The sequence below is a fragment of the Xyrauchen texanus genome, chromosome 28 (genome assembly GCF_025860055.1).
Source record: "Xyrauchen texanus isolate HMW12.3.18 chromosome 28, RBS_HiC_50CHRs, whole genome shotgun sequence".
Taxonomy (NCBI): Eukaryota; Metazoa; Chordata; class Actinopteri; order Cypriniformes; family Catostomidae; genus Xyrauchen; species Xyrauchen texanus.
The window spans coordinates 37,659,468-37,680,142 of record NC_068303.1 but is presented as its reverse complement, the minus strand read 5'-3'; the positions used below and the strand labels follow the sequence as shown (position 1 = coordinate 37,680,142).

The 20,675-nt window shown below is 39.0% G+C and overlaps 2 protein-coding genes across 4 annotated transcripts in view; both read left to right on the top strand.

Moving 5' to 3' along the window:
* Positions 1 to 20,675, top strand: part of LOC127621788 (interactor protein for cytohesin exchange factors 1-like) — a 188,070-nt gene that overhangs the window by 46,621 nt on the left and 120,774 nt on the right. The gene's annotated exons all lie outside the window — the stretch shown is intronic.
* LOC127621792 (protein FAM89A-like) lies at positions 1,298 to 2,157 on the top strand. Of its 2 annotated transcripts, none has more exons than XM_052095526.1 (2): positions 1,298 to 1,697; positions 1,864 to 2,157. In XM_052095526.1, exons 1-2 carry the CDS (start codon positions 1,446 to 1,448, stop codon positions 2,137 to 2,139), a joined length of 528 nt encoding a protein of 175 aa, XP_051951486.1. In that variant the 5' UTR covers positions 1,298 to 1,445; the 3' UTR covers positions 2,140 to 2,157. The 2 variants fall into 2 exon arrangements, with proteins under 2 accessions (XP_051951486.1, XP_051951485.1); XM_052095525.1 differs by having other exon boundaries at positions 1,298 to 1,757.

Below are 20,675 nucleotides of genomic sequence, written 5' to 3'. Positions count from 1 at the left end.
ACATGCAAACTCCACACAGAAAGACCGGGGCAACCAGGGTTTGAACCCACGACTTTCTTGCTGTGAGGCGACAGTGCTAACCGCTGCACCACTGAATGTGAGGTTTTGGAAAGAGGGGCTAATGCTGCAGCTCAGGTTGTGGGAATTTTGGTTGTGGGGCCAAAATCGCTTACAGCCCCTTTAACTCCTTTGTACTTAAAGTCAGATTACCCTTTTCAATTGAAGTACAAAAGATGCTCTTTGTAACATTCTCAAATCATGCTGGATAAAATGGATCATCAGGTTTTGATCATGTCAGCTCAAATAAAAAAAGGGAGGAAGATACCAGTTAAGAAAAAAATTATATAAATTTTCACTCAAATTGTTATGCTGATAATATAGTTTATTATTAAATTGAAAGATAGAAGCATTTTCACCAGTGTTCTTAGATTTTTGGACCCCGTTGTACATACAGTATTATTCTGCTTGTTGATAAAAGGTACAGTGAGGTTTAACAGTCCCTGTGTGTGTGTGGGTGTATGTGTGCATGTTTTGTAATGGCCTCATGTTAGAATGCTCAGAATGCTTTGTGTCCAGCTGCAGCTGGGTATTATTTGTTTCAAAGAGGCGGGTCCGCGGCTGCCCATGGTCACCATCTGTCCATTACTAACACCTTTGTTCTGTCTTGAGATTCCGGCCATGACCCCACCATCACTCAATCCTTCTGACCATTTCCTGCCCGTGTCCTCTTCAAGCCAAGTGCAAGGCTTCCGTTACAGGACTGTTATCTGGATTTGACCCAAGACCACAGTCCTGTCTTAATGGTCAAGACTCAATAGGGCAAAATATATAGCATGTATTTAAGTATTTTCACCTTAAGTATAAGTGTTTATTTAAAAACAAATAGATGTATTTTTAAATATCTTTATACAGACAAAATATTGTAGCTTTTTTATTGCAACTTTTTAGTTTTGACCTACTGTGCTTTTTAAATAAAAGAAATGAAAAGCTGGCCAAAAGGTATTTTCACCTTAAGTTATATATATATATTTACTTTAAAAATGGAAGTACTTGAAATATATTTTATGCCAATAAATTGCAATATTATTTTTTTATATAGATTTTTGAATGAAAAAGAGTAAACATTCCGAGATAATATTTTCCATGCTAAAAATGTAGGTTACTGCACAATTGCTGCGCTTTGATTAATTGAAAAGATTAATTCTTCATGCTCATGAATATGCAATGACCTTGTAGTCCGTGACTGGCGGTAACGCCCAGTCTGCTCTAGATCCCTTTAAAGAGACAGGAAGTGCGAGTTCCAGCCTTTTAGAGTATAGCTGTTGTCCGGAGTAGTGGCGTTTACACGGATTTTTTGACGTTACAGTAAAGGTCTGGAAGGAAATCAACGCATGCTGTTGCTATACTCACTTCTGTAAATCTAGCGTGTTATTTTTAACGTTAGAATGAATGGTAAGTTTGGGAACGGAGTAGCGAGTGGCTTGCTGGCCTGTATTGAGGGTCTGCCTCCGCTTCCCAAGAGCCTGAGCGGACTGCTCAACTCCAGTGGCGGATCGTGGCGAGAGATGGAGAGGATGTACGTGAAGAAGACCATGATTCAGGACGACCTAAGCCGTGGAAGGAATAACACGGACAGTTTGCTGGTGAATAAACCAGCAAACCTGGATGCTGCTCTTGCTCTACTCAGAAAAGAGATGGTACGGGTAAAGACTGCAAGCAACAGCTGTTCTCCTGGCTGCAGGCGTTCATTTAAATTAGTATGCAATCTATTGTCTTTTGATCGGTCTCTAAGCACTCATTACAGCTTAGGCAAAGTGTCTATTCATCAAATTGTGTACTATTATCAAAATACTGTTTGTGCAGGTGGGTTTACGGCAGCAAGACATGTCCCTACTCTGTCAGCTCTGGTCGCTTCATGAGTCCATCCAGGAGTACAAGGGCAGCTGGCAGGATCTCTCCGCCGTATCCAGTGCCGATGGACCGTACGGAATCGAGAACGGATATTTCGACGAAGATGAGGAATATTATACTGAATCCGTTATGACACCAGCCGAAACACCAGCTGGAAATTACACATCACCCAAAAATGGGACGTCCAAGGATAGTTGGATACATGACTCTTTTCATATCACAATTTAAAAGACAAACTTGGGGTGCTGCCCCTATTTTTTTCTTTCTTTAATGAAAACAAGCTGTGCCATAATTTCTTTTGCTGGCATTTAGTTTTGCTGCAGACTCTTTGTATAAGAAAATATAAACAAGGATCATTATTTATTGTATAATACTACAATATAGTATTTAATTGACAATGGAATTTTTTTATAAAATCTCTTTTTAAAAGTAGAGAAGAATATCGTTTTATAGTAATCTTTACAGTAATGCATGTTTAAACTTACGAGTTTAAAGAAATTGGTTTGACTTGATGCTTTGCCCCACTGGATTTAGTATTATTTCTCACTGGGTGAGAAATTTTTTAAAATTAATTTTGAAAATGCTGGAACTGCTATTTACTTCACTGAAATGTAATCCAAGGCATAACTAGGTGCAGCATAAAGAACTCATGACGGCATCACCTGCCAAAAAAAAACGTTGTCTCAGTTTACTGTGGAGACTAACTCGTTATTGCATTCTGTGAGCTTATACATGTCTATATAAGTATATTGTTGATCAGCTACATTGAACTCAATAACTTTTCCATCTGATTTAAACCCATGGTAGATCATGTGTTTTAGATGTTTTATTAAGTTGGCTTGTGAGAGCCAACTTACTGAAATCCTACTTAAACTTATTATTATTCCGATTCTTATTCTTCTTAGCGGTGAAATTTCTATATCTATCTCCTCCTAGAGCTTTAACTCCACATACTCCAAACTCGGCACAGACACTCAAACTGTTCTGACTCGAGTTGCTATATCTTTTCTAACTGATCGGACTTACGGTTTTCCTAAAAATGATGATCAAACTCGGAAAAAAACTCCCATTGACTTAACATTGCGGAATGTTCAGAAATTTAAATCTCAACTGACATTTTCACACACACAGACAAAAAGCATCTCTCCCTCTCTCTCTCCCTCAGAGGATTTATTTTATCAAGCAGCCAAAAATTAATGACTTAAAATCTTCATAGCCACATGCTAAAACATGCTATGGTAACTGCCTAGCAACCAGCCTGAAAGAGTGACCAGCTACAACTCCATAGGCCTACATACAATTTATTTTTATTTATTTTTTTCTGGTGATTGAATACATTAATTGTGATTATTTATTCCATTATGTTGTTAATTATTTAATTATAAGGGGTTGGGTATTTAAACGAATATAACGGCTGGCCAATTAGATCGTTGAATGTTGCATAACTAATGAGCTGTCATTCTGGATTATTCCGCTCCTGCTGTCTGTCAATATCTATCTATCTATCTATCTATCTATCTATCTGAGGGTAAATTCTGTCTCTCTCTCTCTCTCTATCTATCTATCTGAGGATAAATATCTATCTATCTATATCTATCTCTCTATATATCTAAGGGTAAATATCTATCTATCTATCTATCTATCTATCTATCTATCTATCTATCTATCTAGCAACTAAGTTAAACTTTTTTAACACTACACTGTAGAACTGGCTCATTAGAGTCATTCATTTGGGAATCAGACTAAACTGGTCACACTGTATGTTTCACATTGTAGATTCAAAAGAACCGGCTCATTAGAGTCATTAATTTGGGAATCAGACTACACTGGTCACACTGTATGTTTCACATTGTAGATTCAAAAGAACCGGCTCATTAGAGTCATTAATTTGGGAATCAGACTACACTGGTCACACTGTATGTTTCACATTGTAGATTCAAAAGAACCGGCTCATTAGAGTAATTTGTTTGGGAATCAGACTACACTGGTCACACTGTATGTTTCACATTTTAGATTCAAAAGAACTGGCTCATTAGAGTCATTCATTTGGGAATCAGACTACACTGGTCACACTGTATGTTTCACACTGTAGATTCAAAAGAACCGGCTCATTAGAGTCATTAATTTGGGAATCAGACTACACTGGTCACACTGTATGTTTCACACTGTGGATTCAAAAGAACCAGCTCATTAGAGTCATTAATGTTGTAATCAGATTACACTGGTCACACTGTATGTTTCACACTGTAGATTCAAAAGAACCGGCTCATTAGAGTCATTTGTTTGGGAATCAGTCTACACTGGTAACACATGCTAGCATCGCCTAGCGAAGTGTTAAAACATGCTAAAAAGTGCTAGCATCATGCTAACACATGTTAGCATCGCCTAGCGAAGTGTTAAAACATGCTAAAAAAGTGCTAGCATCATGCTAACACATGCTAGCATCGCCTAGCGAAGTGCTAAAACATGCTAAAAACGTGCTAGCATCATGCTAACACATGTTAGCATCGCCTAGCGAAGTGTTAAAACATGCTAAAAAAGTGCTAGCATCATGCTAACACATGTTAGCATCGCCTAGCGAAGTGCTAAAACATGCTAAAAATGTGCTAGCATCATGCTAACACATGTTAGCATCGCCTAGCGAAGTGCTAAAACATGCTAAAAATGTGCTAGCATCGACTAGCGAAGTGCTAAAAAATTCTAAAAACGTGCTAGCATCTATCTGTCTGTCTATCTATCTATCTATCTGAGGGTCAATATATATCTATCTATCTATCTATCTGAGGGTAAATATCTATCTCTCTCTCTCTATCTATTTATCTATCTATCTGAGGGTAAATATCTATCTATCTATATCTATCTATCTATCTGAAGGTAAATATCTATCTATCTATCTCTCTATCTAACTATCTATCTGAGTGTCTATCTATCTATCTAGCAACTAAGTTAAACTACTTTAAATTACAAACTACTTTAAACTTTAAACTAATTTAAACTACAAACTAATTTAAACTTTAAACTCGTTTAAACTATAAACTACTTTAAACTTCAAACTACTTTAAACTATAAACGACTTTAAACTAATTTAAACTAATTTAAACTTCAAACTACTTTAAACTTCTTCAAACTTTCTGGTCCAAACTTTCACAAGCCAACTTAAAGTTTGTCTCGACGAACTTTTTCTAGTTTATTTACTTATAGTTGGTGCTCAAAGTCTTCCATTGCTTCTCAAAACATTTCATGGGAGTCGCACTGCCTTTCTTTTTCAAATGTCAAGTGACTTGCGTATACAGGATGGTCCAAAAAAACAGGACCAATATATTTGGTTACTCGTATATTTAAAAATGCATTACGGCATTTGCAACATTTTTGGCGTATTTTTACAACTTTTTGTAAATAACAAAATGACATCACTTGACATAATTGTGAGAAACAACTTGCTACAAATGTAAATTGAAAAAGTAAATTGTTTAGCCAAATTTTCAATGGCAGCAAACTTAGATGCTTCTCTTTCACCATGTGGCCATGTGTTTTTATAATTTTATTTTATTTATTTGGCTAAAAAATTTACTTATTTAATTTGTAAGAAGTTGTTGCTCACGATGACACCACAGTGACATTTAGGATTTTTTTACAAAATGTTATAGAAGGATACCAAAAATCGTACAAACGCCTTCTATGCATTTTTAAGATATGAGCAATTAAACATAGTGGTCCTGTTTTTTTGGGCCACCCTGTATATTAAGGTAATCCGTATTGATTATGTAAGATAATAAACTTGTTTTGGCATACAAGTAAATCAGCCATGCTACCAAAATGAATCACTGTGCACAGAATATTCTGAATGTAATATCATAGCATACATTAAGAAGTCATCTATGCAGTCAAATCATGTAAGCTTTTCTTTAAACCCACATTTTCTTGATTTATGGTTGACGTGTGCAGCATACTGAATGGTATGCAAGTGTTTACAACTTTGTCTGTGAGAAAAAGAACTTAGAAAAATGCAGTGTAGCTTTCATTTTTTGAGAATGTCAAAGGGATAGTTAACAAAAAAAAAAAAGTTATTTACTCACCCTCATGTTCCACATCTCTATGATTTTTAAGGAAGAAAATCATGAGGGTTTAGAACAACATGAGGATGAGTGAGTGAACTATGCCTTTAAAACTAGCAGAGAGAGATAATTTGTTCAACCTCTTGTGTGTTAAAGTTCTGAGATGTGATGGTAGCTGTTATATTCTTATACCAGTAGACGCAATCAAATGGATCCTTGTTAATTCTCAACACATACTGAGCAGATATTGCAATTCTAACAAAAAATGCTGGTGCTTCTATACCAAGTCTCCATTTTAACTCGCTCTTCCAAATTATAACCTTTGGTTTTGGCTAAATTCTGACAATAATTGGAAAAACAGTCATGCGTGAAAAACAACAAGGGTCGTCTTATGCAATAAGCAAAGCTTTAGGTGCTTTGGCCAAAAGCAGCACTGAATAAAACTTCACACAGTGCCTTGATGCACCTTGGCTTTGATTCCAGGTGTTTTTGCAATCTCTGACTCTCTATTAACTTCTATATCTATATCCATCATTTTGGTGCATCAGCTCATTCGTTTTCCATCATTCTCAATACATACAGCAAAAGATGAGAGTTTCAGAAAAACATGCTGTCTCCTCACCACCCATCTCATTACTTTTCACCGTGCAGTGATCCTGCCATTTTCTCACATGGAATTCCCCACTTGATTTTTGCAATTTGCATAAACCGTTAATACATTTTCTGCCTGTTTGATCTCGGAGGTTGGTTGTGAATTGCTTCAGTGGTTTTGTATTCTAAGATGCTGAATTATTCTGTTAGATGGCCTTTGCGTGTTTGACTTGTGTTTGTCTGTCAGCCTGTGGGATGTAAAACATATATGTTAAAGCAATTTGAACTATTCCTTCATATTTGCAATTTTCTGAAAATCCTCACCATGGACAGTTTTGCTGAATAACTTTTGTATATTTAATTGTATGGTAGCAATACAAAATAAATCAAATATCATAATGCATTGTTTTTGTATTTCTTAAAACTCCATTATGCAATGTTTGCACCTCAGAAAAGTATATTTTTTTAACAATACAAAATGTAAAAGTATTTTAAGTCCTCATGAAATAATGTAGTTTCCTACCTTTTTTTTCTTTTGATTTAAAAATCACTGTTCTCTCATAAATATGTCATATTACAGAAGTAAAATGGGTTGCAAATGCCTTTTCATGTTGACTTTTAAATCTGAATCGGGTACTGCACAGGTTGAATATCTGTTTCACATTATATATTATAACAGTAAAATGGGTTGCGAGTGCTCTTTAATGTTAATTTCTTTTTCAGGTAGGCTATGCAATGGTCTTTGTGGATTCCTCATTGAAAATTCTGTTATCTCAACAAGAACACCATAATGATGCTCTGTATTAGTATGCTACAATGACACAAGTTCTTTTTTTAATGTTTTTTGAGTAGTGTCTTGCTCAAATTAGCATGGCATATTATCTGTCAGAACACTGGCAGGCATGCACTGACAATAGGATTAAAGTTCATGTAAGTTGTAGATGAATAACAGTCATGAGCATTTGTGAATATGTCTGGACAAAGCTGTAGGCAGATGTGATTACTAATTTTATGATATTATATTGGTCACATGTGTAACTGTCTTCTCTGTCTCAGCACCAACCCACTGAGGCATGGACTCTACAAGACCCCTGAAGGTGCCCTGTGGTATCTGGCACCAAGACATTAGCAGCAGATCTTTCAAGTCCTGTAAGTTGTGAGATTGTGCCTTCATGGACTTGTTGGTCCAGCACATCCAACAGATGCTCAATCGTATTGAGATCTGGGGGAATTTGGAGGCTAGGGCAACACCTTCAACTCTTCATCATGTTCCTCAAACCATTCCCAAACAATGTGTGCATTGTAGCATGGCCCATTATCCTGCTAAAAGAGGCCACTACCATAGGGAAATACCACTGCCATGAAGGGGTGTACCTGGTCTGCAATGATGTTTAGGTAGGTGGCACATGTCAAACTGACATTCACATGAATGGCCGGACCCAGGGTTTCCTAGCAGAACATTGGCCAGAACATCACACTCCCTCCACTGGCTTGTCTACAGTGGGTTGGGCCTCATGTACTCTGATAGGAGACAATTGCAGGCCTACATACAGTCATAAAGCCTGACTGCGGCCTATAGGAACACTCAAAGCCTGATAACAATGGGGCCAAATTCAAACAAAGGGAGTCCAAAGGAGTCACTTGGCACCATACGGGGGTCGGACATGTGAACGGCGAGCTCTGTGCACTTTGCTAGTTTTGAATTATTTTTATGTCATAAACCGGTGAGATTCGATACACCCTGCTACATAACTGTTCTATGAAATCAACATGTCAAAGAATTCAAAATCCTCAGGCTCTGGAGATATTAAAAGACAAATACATGCTCAAGCTGATATCCCAGACATGGACGCAGACTGGGGAATCAATTTGGATGGTTCGGTGGGAGAAATTCAACTTCAACTATCCAGCATGTCTTTAATGCTGGCAAAGGTCATTGCAGACATGGACGATCTTGCTGTAATACGTCAATTGATTACTGTTGTGGAGACGAAATTCACTGAGTTGGTTACAAGAATCGGGGACGTCAAGAAACGAGAGTCATCAGAGAGGGAATTAGCTGCTAATCCGCTAGCATCCAAAGCAGATTTGGAATGCATTTGGGAAAGTTGGAAGATCTTGAGAGTCGTAATCGGTGAAACAACATCTGAAATGTTGGAATTCCTGAGCACGAGGAAGGCAGAGAGATGGTGAAATTTCTAGATGAGCTCTTGCAGAGTCTGCTCGACATAAGCCATAAGCTGGAAATCGAGCGAGTTTACAGGGTCCTGGCTCAGAGATCGGCAAAGGGAGACAGGCCCGATCAATTCTGGCCAAATTTCTGAGATCATCCGATAAAGATCTTGTGTTATGCGAGGTGGAAAGGAAGGCTTTCTTGGAAGAACCACAAACGTTTTTTTATCCCGGATTTTGCAAATTCGAAAAGAGGGAAACGTGATCGATTCAAGGAATGCAAGAAACATTTACATCAATGGAAGATCGTTTTTGCACTTATGTTTCCGGCCAAATTGAGAATAGATACTAAGGATGGCCACAAATGCCCACAGCAAGCATTGTCTTTCATAGAAACAATTTTGTTGAATCACACTCCTTCTGGACATTTGTGGATAAATCTGCATGTTCCTTGTGTTTATGCCTCCTATTGGCTGGATTTGTTTTTGTGTAGTATTTATTGCTTGACATTGGAAGGATTAGGTCATCTGCTGCACTCATGAACATTCATTTGACTGCCCGAGGAAAATGAATTGCTTTTGTGTGTGTGTGCTGGTTCCACTAGTGGCTGGAGTTTGTTTTGTGGAGGAACGCACCTTCGCAATTCACAATTTTGTGAATTCATTAACATGTTCTTTGTGTTTATTCTGCCTATTGGCTGGGGTTTGTTTATTCATCAGTCCACAAAATTTGTTCTAGAATAGATGTTATTTTATATTTAAGTCCCTCATTTAATCTTTTGTTGATTGCTCAATTGGAAACATCTTAGTCTCAGATCACAACCTGGTGAGCTTAGAGGTGTTGCCACATACAGAGAAAAAGAAATCATATAGTTGGCGCTTTAAGGTATCCTTTTGCAAAATCCTGAATTTAAACAAATAATGTTATATACAGATATGATACTATTTTGTTGCAGAAGATGGAGTTTTGGCTATTCAGGGCAAGAGGTTGCCCACTTTCCCCATTATTGTTCTGTCTTGCCCTGGAACCATTAGCAGCCGCAATAAGAAGGGAAATGGATTTTCCATTTGTGGTTGCGAGGGGTATGGCGCATAAGCTTTTGCTTAATATATAATATATATTATTATTTGTCTCTGACCCCATTAGATCTATGCCTTGCCTCCATAGAATTATTCATTTCTATTCTAAGTTCTTGGGATATAGAGTCAAATGGTCTAAATCAGAAGCTTTGTCTCTGACTGCGTACTGCTCAGTAAAGGCTTTCCAGCCAGTGGCCTAAACAGGGCATTAAGAATTTGGACATTTTATTCCTAGCAAATTTGTCTGATTAAGTTATAGTTCATTTTGACCCCTTAATAAAAAAGTTTTCGAGCAATGTGGACTTCATTTCATTTATCTATGTTTGGGAAGGTTAATGCTATTAAAATTAATTGTAGTCCAAAATTCAACTACCTGCTACAATCTCTCCCAGTAGATGTCCCCCTCTTTTATTTTTAGCAGTTTGATAGCATAGCAAAGTCCTTCATTTGGAATGGTCCCAGATTACATTTCAATAAGTTACACAGGCCAATTGACAAAGGTGGGCTAGGCCTACCCAAGATTTTGTTTTATTATTATGCACAAGGTCTCAGACATTTGGTCCATTGGTCACTTCCACCTGAAAGAGCCCCTCCCTGGTTTTATTTTGAACAGGAAGTTCTTGCCCATATTTTGCCATTGCAAAGCCTATTAAATTAATCTGGGAAGTTGTTACACCCCGTTATCTTGCATTTGCACTCGGTATGAACAAAATTGTCCAGAGGTTTTAATTTGGACATTTATTTAAATGTTGCCTCAAGCATATGGCTGAACCCTAAATTATGCATTAATAAGTCCCCTTTCTGCTGGTCAGAGTAGATTGTGAGGGGGGTTACTACACCCGGTGACCTGTATGAGAGTGGAGTATTGAGATCGTTTGAGAATTTGGTTCAACATTTTGGGATTCCCAGATCTCAGTTTTATAGGTATTTACAGCTGCACCACCTGCTCTGTATTGTTTTTGGGAGAAGCTTTTGGAAAAGTTCATGAGGCATCAGTGTATTGCTCCCTGCTAAATCTGGTCTCGGGGACGGAGCTTCAACTTCTCTCAAGAGATTATGGGAGAAAGATTTATTTTACTACTGGAATTGGTATTGGAAGAGGGAGTGTGGGCTAGGATTCTAAAAAATGTCATGTCTGCATCTAGAGATCTAAGGGTTCACCTTATGCAATTCAAGATTTTACATAGATTTTATTGGACCCCCTCTAGATTGTATAGGCTTGGTCTTAAAGGCACACCCAGCTGCTGACGATGCCAATCAGAAGTTGGAGACATAACCCATGTCTTTTGGTGGTGTGTTAAAATCCTAGAATTTTAGTTGTTTGTGTGATGTTTTGGGCACTCAAATTTTACTTCACCTTAGACTTTGTATTTTGAGTGATGGGGTGGTCATAAATTTGGGGGACAAACAAATAAAAAATTGGGTTTTGACCAGTATTATGATTGGCAGACAAATTATTTTAAGGGGTTGGATGGAGCGTCGTCATTTCCGGAGTGGTGTGCAGGAGGCTGGCAGCTTTCACGGATGTGGCAAGCAAGGCTGGGGTTTGGGGGCTTGTTTGTCAGAAAATGTGGAAATAATTTTTTGGTTTTGGAGGACACTTGGGGATAGGATGGGGCGAGGGAAGTCTAGTTTAATTATGTATATTTATTATTTATTACATTTTTAGTTTTTTTGATTGTGTGTGTATTATTTTATGTGACCACAGGGGTGTTTGTTGGGGGTTAGGGTGGGGTTGGTGATTGGGGAGGGATATTAGTGGGGGTTAAATGTTAAATGTTTATTTTTTTGGTAAATGTTTTTTTCTGTTGAGTATTTTTTTTTATCACTCTTATTTTTATTGTTTTAGACAGGTCAAATACAAGCATGGTGATCTCAATTTTGAGTATGGTTACAAAATGCAAAAATAAAATAAAAAAAGAACAATTAAACATAAGACAGCAACCAGATATCGTGATATAGAAAAAAATATATAGAGAGAAAAAAAAAAAAAAAACCTTCAGATTACACAGTTTCTAATGCTATTATATATGCTATCCATTTGCGCCATTTTTCTTTATAATCAGCTTCTTTCAGTCTTAGAATGAAGGTCATTCTTTCCATGGTGAATATTTCCTGCACAATGTCCGTCCACTGAGTATGGCTGGGTGGGTCAGGTTTGAACCAACTTCTTGTTATCGCTTTCCTCCCTGCCGACAATAATATCTTAACCAGATATCGATCATCTTTCTTTACATTAGACAAAAGGCCCAGATACATTGTTGTAAAAGTTAATGGTAAAGAGTACTTCAGTACTTTGCAGAAAGTAAGGTGGACAGAAGTCCAGAAAGGTTTTATCTCAAGACAGTCCCAGAAAACATGTGTGTGGTTAGCATCCACAGAGCCACATTGCCTCCAACACGTTTGTTGGGTGGACAGTTGTTTACCTTTAATAGATGGCGTAATAAAGAATCGAATGAAATGTTTCCAATTGAATTCTCTCCATTTTTGTGAATTTGTAGATGTCTGTGACAAGTCACAGATTTTATACCATTCTTCATTTGAGATCGTGACAGCTGCTTCTCTTTCCCACTTTTCTTTGACATACAGGGTTGAGTTTTTCTGACAGGACATTAAGCTAGTGTATAGCTTTGAAGTAATTTTGTGCGTTTTCTGTTGGTATGCACCACACATAGTCTCTAAAACTGCATTAGGTTCGTTTCTGTCCTTAATTTCTTTATTATAGTATTCTTCTTAGTTGCAGGTAACGGAAGAAGTCTCGATTACCTAGACTAAATTTATCTTTCAGATATTGAAAACTTCTTATTTCCCCATTATTAATTAAATTACAAAAAGCTGTAACCCCTCTATTGATCCAAAATTTGAAATTTGAGTCATGCATTCCTGGTTTGAAGTCTTTGTCATGAGCTACCCATCTTAATATTTTTCTTTCTTTATTCAATTTTAATTGTCTTGCTACACTATACCAAATTTCCATTGTGAATTGTGCAATTGGGCCAAGTATTTCTATTACATCGGATGGGATATGGTCCTCTCCCATGAGTGTCTGAACATTGTACCCAGGTATGCATGTCTCAATCTCTTTCCATCTGGCACAGTAACTAGGATCACACCAGCAACACAGGTAACACAGTTGAGCTGCATAGAAATACATTTTTAAATTAGGAAGGGCCATGCCCCCCTTATCCTTCTGCAGCTGTAATGTTGAATACCTAACTCTGGGCCTCTTCCCATCCCATATAAACTTCGATAACAGCTTATCCCACTCTGTGAATTGTTTTGACGGAATATTTACCGGGAGGGATTGAAATAAGTAAATTAGCCTAGGGAGGATGTTCATTTTTACCACTTTTATTCTATCACTTAAGCCGAGTGGATAAGTAGACCATCTCTGGATGTCTGTTCTAATACTTTCGTTTATTGGGATGTAGTTAAAATTATATAGTAGTGAAGAATCTTTGGATAGAAATATTCCGAGGTATTTCATTTTGTTGGTGCTCCATTTTACATCATATGTGCGTGCCGTTTCAATTGAGGGTGAATGATTGAACAATAGTATTTGGGTTTTGGAAATGTTCAACTTGTATCCAGCATATTCATTATACTTTCCCAAAAGATCCATCAGTATGGGAAGTGATATGTTAATATCTTCTAGAAATAACAATATATCGTCCGCAAATAATCCGATCCTTTGTTCTCTTTCATTGATCATAATCCCCTTTAAATCATCTTTCTCCCGAATCGCTTGGGCCAGTGGCTCAATGTATAAAGCGAAAAGGGTGGGACTTAATCCGCAGCCCTGCCTACATCCTCTACTAAGTTCAAGCCGGTCTGTCAGAGATCCATTCACTTTTATTCTTGCGGTTGGCTTATCATAAATTGTTCTAATACATTGAATAGAGTCATTAGTAAGGCCAAATTTCTCCAACGTTAGATAAAATAAATCCCAATTTACTCGATCGAAGGCCTTTTCTGCATCGAGGCTGATCAAGGCCGCTTTAAGCTTATTGTTGGATATATTGTGAATCACTTGCAGACTTCTTCTGATATTATCTTGTGTTTGCCTACCGATTATCAAGCCAGTCTGATCCTCATCAATTATATCAGAAATAAAAGTTTCAAATCGTTTAGAAATAATGTATGTATATAGCTTATAGTGCACATTTAAAATTGATATTGGCCTATAATTGGCACAATTATCTCTATCTTTATTTTCTTTGGGGATCAGCGTGATAATTGCTTCCTTCTATGAGGGAGGAGTCTTGCCTTCTTTATGGATATAGTTTAAAGCTCTAAGAAGAAGCGGCTTCAATTCTACCTTAAAAGTCCTATACCATTCGCCAGGAAAACCATCACTACCTGGGGCTTTATTTGCCTTTAGTCTATTTATTGCTTTATCCAATTCTTTTGATGTAATTTCTGCTAATATTCTTTTATTTTGTATTTCTCCTATACAGGGAAGGTCTAATTTGTCTAGGAATGCTCTAATCGAACCTTTGTTAGAAGCGCCCTCTAGTGAGTATAATTTGCTGTAGTACTGATAAAAAGTGTTTTCTATTTCTTTTGGCTCAGTTCGAAGCTTTTGCGAGATAGGGTCTTTGATTTTCAAAATTGTTGAGTCCGCTTGTTGTTTGCGTAGTTTTCTAGCGAGAAACTTTGTTGATTTTGGGCCTAGTTAATAATATGCTTGTTTTGTAAATCTAGCTTTTTTCTCTACTTCATCATCTAAATAATTTTCAAGTTGCATTTTCAATTTTTGAATTTCTTCTTGAGTGTCCTGATCTTTTTTCAAAATGAATTTTTCCTCTTTATCTTTTAAATCTTTAATTAATCTTTTATATGCTTCAATCCTAGTTTTCTTAATGTGTGTGTTGCCTTGGCTATTAGTTTTCCTCGTAAGACAGCTTTTAGCGAGTCCCATATTATTGATGGATCCACCTCCCCATTGTCATTTTCTTCTATAAATGTTTTGATATCCTGTCTGACAGATCCAACTACTGATTGGTTGTTAAGGAGGCCCACATTTAATCGCCATACAGTGATTTTGGGGTTATTCTCCAAGTTAAGAGTTAAATATATTGCGCTGTGGTCTGAAACATCAGTGACTCCGATCTTGCATTCGGTTACCCTGTAGAAATCTTCCTGTCTCATTATAAAATAGTCTATTCTTGAATGAACCAAGTGAGGCACTGAATAATGTGTATAGTCCCTCATAGTTGGGTGGAGCTTCCTCCACACATCCACCATGCCAGTTTCCTCCAACATAATATTAAGTAATTTTGTAAGATTTCTTTTACTCCTATTTTTACTTGTGGTATCTAGTTTCAAATTTAAGACTGAATTCCAATCCCCTCCACATATACAGATCCCTTCCGCTTCTGCTGTGAGTGTATCAAAGAATTCTTTATAAAATGTTGTTTCGCATTCCGGTGGTGCGTAGATGTTAACCAATGTCATAAGATTATTATTGATTTTACCCTTTACTAGAATATATCGACCCTCCTTATCCTTTATTTCTTTGAAAATGTCAAGCTTAATTTTTTTGGATACAAGTATTGCAACTCCCCTCCTATGACTTTGTGAATAAGAGCTATAAAATATGTTGTAACCAAATTTAATAAGTTTTTCATGCCCCAAAGCTCCTAAATGTGTTAACCGTAGCAAGATGATGTGCATATCGTCTTTCCTTATCTTATTCATCACCCTTGCCCGCTTTATTGGGTTACCTAAACCATTGACATTCAATGACATTAATTTAAGCTTCTGACTGTGCATCATAAATGCGAAGTGGTTCAGATTGGTTGTTTGTCTTATAACCATGAACTTCGAACATGAACATTGTAAATAAAAATAGAAACAACGCTGAACTTAAAGCAACAGAACAAATAACGTTAAACTGAAAAAAGGCTTCGGGTGTATGGCGTCTGGAAGCGTATGCCGTTCTCTTTCAAAACAAGCTTAACCTTTTTGTAAGCTTTGCGTTGCTGAATCACGTCTGTTGTGTAGTCGTGGTCAAAAGAGAGAAATTTATCCCCAAGCTGAATCTTCCAGGCGTTTCTGAGAACCGCTTCTTTGACTCTATACTGAAGAAAGTTAACAACTATTGATCTCGGGGGGGGTGTCGGGGGTCGGTTTCGGGCCAAGTGAGCGATGTGCGCGTTGTATTTGGGCTTCAGTCCCTTCTTCAATAAGTTTTTCGCTCACCAACAGCTTCTCCACAAATTGAATCACAGAGGGACCTTCCATTTCCTCGCGTACCCCGTATATTCTGAGGTTGTTTCGCCTCCCCCTTGACTCCAAATCGTCGACTTTTCCCCGCAGTGCCCTTTGCTCTTTTAGTGACTCTTGGAGCACTTAATTTGCCGCTGCCGACCAACTTTCCAATTCCTCAATTCGCGCCGCCGCCTCCTCGAGTTTATTGTCATGTTCTTGTAAGGATAGCGTCGCCGAAGCTAACTGTTGGTTAATCTGTTGTCTGAATTCTGATAGTTCCTCTTTCACTTCTCTCTTTACATCTTCTTTAAACGATGTTAGATCGGCATTTATCTGAGTTCGAAGGTTGCTTATTTGGTCGCTTATATCTTTCAAACTTGGTTGAGAAGTCGAGACGCTGCTGTGTGCGTTTATGCTAGCATTGTTTGCATCAGGTGTATTCGCTTCACCTCCTTTGCGTCCCTCTTGTTCTGCTTTTCCAGTCATCTTTTGGTTTCTTGTTTTAGTACCCCCGCTCATATTCCGAGTCTTTTACCTAAACTTAGATATTTGCTGAATTCAAGGGGTTTTAATCGCCTGACTTTACGGAGCTCTCGTTTCACACGTCCATCTCGTTCCGTCGCATACCGGAAGCCCCTGTTGAGTATTTTTTTAATTAATCAAATATCTTAATTACAAAAACCAAAGGGAGTCCAAAACAGACTACAGATCCCATCAAGCCTTGCTGCTCACTGTACACCTATGTGTGAAATTCTGTAGGGTTGAACTCTCAACTCCTATTGGATGAAACACACGACAGAAAGCATCCCTCAGCCATGATGTCATCGAGACTATAAAACCTCTGAGATCCTTCTGTCCGATGCTTCCAGTGACAGTGTGTGCTGCATCTAGTTGCAGCCCTGCTGCTCCTTGTTGTATCCTTGATGCCCAAGGAAGTAACATACATACCTGATCTGTGGCCATTCAATCTGCATCTCACTGTATGAGCCGTGATTTCTGTTCCTCCGAGCACGTTAACGGATCCAAAGGAGAATGCCGAGCATTTTAGTTTTTTGTAGGACATAGGCTCAGGAAAGGCACTAAGAAACCTACCAAAAAAAATAACATTGTCTCTCACCCTTTTGCCTGCAGAAGTGAAGAAGATTTCTCTTCCCCCTTTAACAGAGTTGACTTCGCTGATTTCTCCGCCAGCTCGCTGAGAATCAGCAACCGTACCGCCTGCCGACACAGCGTGGAAACGACCTCCCGTCATCACCCTAGTTTCGAGGAATTGAGTCGGAATCAAATGATGGACGAACACGCATTCTACCTGCATCCTCACGTGACTCAAGAAAGAGGTTATGTCTGGGCAGATTATTATAGAATGTTATTCTTGTGTATCAAGGTTATTGCTTGTACAGTTTACGGACTGCCGAGTCCGCTCATTGCTGCTAATAATACTCAAGGTATTAATGTAACCTCTGTTACCACGAATGAGATTTTCTGTGTTGTCATCCAACCACGTTGGTCTGTTGTGCATTTCTGCCATTGCGGTTGAGACCGGCACACTGAGTTATCCATTTAAGATCCAATGAATGTGGCGGACGGATTATGAGCCGTTCACTCTGATTCATAAAACGAATGGTTGCCTTCACTCCCACGATCGCTAAAACTGGCTTCTGTGTCGTCATTCTGTTCTCTCTATCTCGTACTAAACGCACACACAAACGACCCCTCGCAAACATACCCACAAACCCATTTGGCCAGCAGATAACTTGGTGATAGAGTTCAGCTTTGTCACCAAGTTATCATACCAACAGAGACATGCGTTAAATGGGCAAACACCATTAACCAGTCTCTCCACCCATATTCGTGGCCACATTCTCTGGCCGGAAACCTTGCATGACGTACTCTCCATGAGAGCCATGTCTGGCATTTTGCGCCCTCTGTATTCTCTCTTTACACACACCAATTTACACACACACCCTCCTCTCATGCATTATAGGCTTATTTGTTACCATATCTAATCATCTTACTATATAGTTTGTATTTGGAAGTCGGAAGTTTATCGACTGCATTGTATTGATTATTAATTGGTATTACTGCATCAAATAGATTTTATTATACTTTAAAGAGAAGAGTTTTGGTATTGTTATGCATGCACCTGTGTCAAGGGATGGCCAGGGATGTCAGTGCTTGGATTCAAGCCTACATTGTTTACGTTTTGAATGTCGATGTTCTCCGGACGTCGACTTTTCTAAGAGAACAATCTAATATTGAGACTGCTATACTCTCTGGTTATTAGTCCCTGATTCCAGGGTGGTGCCCCGGCAATATTAATCCTTAGTTATATTCTATTGATTTTGATAATTGATAGTTATATTTGATTGTTGATTTAAAGGATTAAAAAACTAATGTTGATTCTAATCAATGTTCTATCGATTTTAATAATTATTTTGATAATTATTGCTAATAACCAAACCCACTCCTGAATGAAGCACCCAACATTAATGGTGCCCCGTGTGAGGCATCCTACATGCCAGTTTTGTCACAGTGTGTATGCATAAGAATCCAAAGTAATAACTTGAATCATTAGTTAAAAAATGTATTCTGTTTGATGATTGATTTCTCTCACAACTTGCCAATCATAAGCCAGTGTGGTGTGAAAGTGCTCTTAGTGTGAATTAGGTAATGCATGTTTACGATAGTCTGCTCCAAGCCTGCTGTTGTTGTTATTTAACTCTTAACACTTTTGCCTAGATGTTACAGAGAGGTGTCAGGTCAACTAATTAACGTCAACCAAGCATTAGAGCAACTGTAACAATACAAGCTCCACTGTGTCGTGAACATTTTTACTGCCCCATTAAAATGAGTCACCAATCAACCCACGTGGCTGGAACTGAAGCTCCTCAGAGGTCAGACGACCCAGCAGTGCAAGATATGGTCACCGCTATACTCCATCTCTCTGTAGAGGTGAGAGATAAGCTCAATGTTAGTCATTGTGATGAAGCATTGCAGGAACTAGTTGATTATCTCAACAACCTGGTCAGGAAGCCAGAGCGCACAATCCTGGACCTCGTGGGCCAAATTTTCCATCTTCATCACCACAGAACCCAACTACAAACCAAAGAGCACCAGGCCCAACTCACCCAGTTGCAGAATAGCTACTAAGCAGTGCAGATAGAAAATCTCAGCCTGTGCCAAGAAGTTAGGTGCACCCAAGCTGAGAGAGTCAGGACACGGGAAGATAATGCCCGGATGCAGAAGATAAATGAAACCCTGCTTAGGCAGCTCAAAGCTGCCCAGCTAAGAGCATAGTCAGATCAGGTAAGTGCAGCTGCTGACCTGGCCACCCAGGAAACGCAGAGCACAACATCTGACATGAAAGAGTGCCCCCTCTTTTGCACAGCCAGTAGAAATGTGCCCCTAGAAAACCCAGGGACACACACTAGGAGCTGAACTTCCCCTAGTGCTACAGTCTCTAACTTCATCCTTCTAGATGCCTTTCAAGCTCCTCTAGTGGCCCGCTGGTTGGATGCAGGTGCCGCTGCTTCCGGTTGCCCCCCTCAGTCCATTTTCAGTCACAACACCTTGGATTTTAATCAGACTGATTCCACACAATTAAAGGGGGAAAATTACTTCCAAGCCCAGAGTGGTGTAAGCAGCTTGAGGGCCCCATTAGCCAGGGAGCTGTATGCAACACAGGGCCCACCCAACGCGTCGTCAGGACTCCATACCCACCACAAAGTGGAAGAAGTCATCCTCATTGCTATAGCGATCGAAGTGACTATGGTTTTTTGGATGACTCGTCCGACCACCGGTCATACCGACACCAAGGATTGTGCACTCGACAACTCAAGTCCCTTGCAAGGGACACAGAGCGCTTTGACCTGAGTAGTTGAGATTCAAACATCGATGATTATCTCAGAGAAATTGAGCACTGCATGTTGAGCACTTACCTCATGCTTCATCGCATTAAAAACTCAAGCTCATATGGAAGACCATGGTGAGGATGTGACGTCACTATGCACTGCAGAATGGGCAACCCTACCGTGCAGGAAATTGGAAGGTACGCGCAACTGGCATGGGAGACGCACAGGTTTCCTGCTCGATCCAAGCCTCAAAAAAAAACGGCAACCTAGAACTTTAAGGCAACGAGATGCCTCGTGTTAAGTTGAATGTTAGAACAGGACCCTAGGGGCTCCATCCACCTCGCCAGCAGGGTGGGCAAAAGAACCAGGGGGGTGGTGACCATACACACTCCAGGGGTCACACCGGGCCAAAACAGCAAGTGGGAAGACAAGATTTCAAACTCCCCCAGAAGACAGGGTTTGAGACAAGAATTGGAGGGTATAGTCAGGAGATGCCTGATGGAGGCAATAGCGCAGCTTGACGTGCTCTGTTGTTCACCAGGGCCACCAAACTGAATATGCTGCTGACCCCCCATCAGCATGACTAGACTATGCACCCCCTCCCGTTAATGCTGAAGTTTACTATGTAGTTTGGGAAAGGGGACAGGCAGGGCCGGCCCAAGCCTTTATGGGGCCCTAAGCAGAATTTGATTTGGGGACCCCTCGGTGCCGCCAATATGATTGAATATTGTCAATGCTTGATTATTCGCACACTAAAAATCTAACACACCTCTTATTAATTTTATTAGTTGTAATAAATACCA

What these genes read in the sequence shown, in the direction of transcription:
- LOC127621792 (XM_052095525.1), top strand. Translation starts at nt 1,446, where the DNA reads ATGAATGGTAAGTTTGGGAACGGAGTAGCGAGTGGCTTGCTGGCCTGT. An exon ending in GCAGGCGTTCATTTAAATTA is followed by an intron (nt 1,758 to 1,863) that starts GTATGCAATCTA and finishes CTGTTTGTGCAG; the next exon opens with GTGGGTTTACGGCAGCAAGA.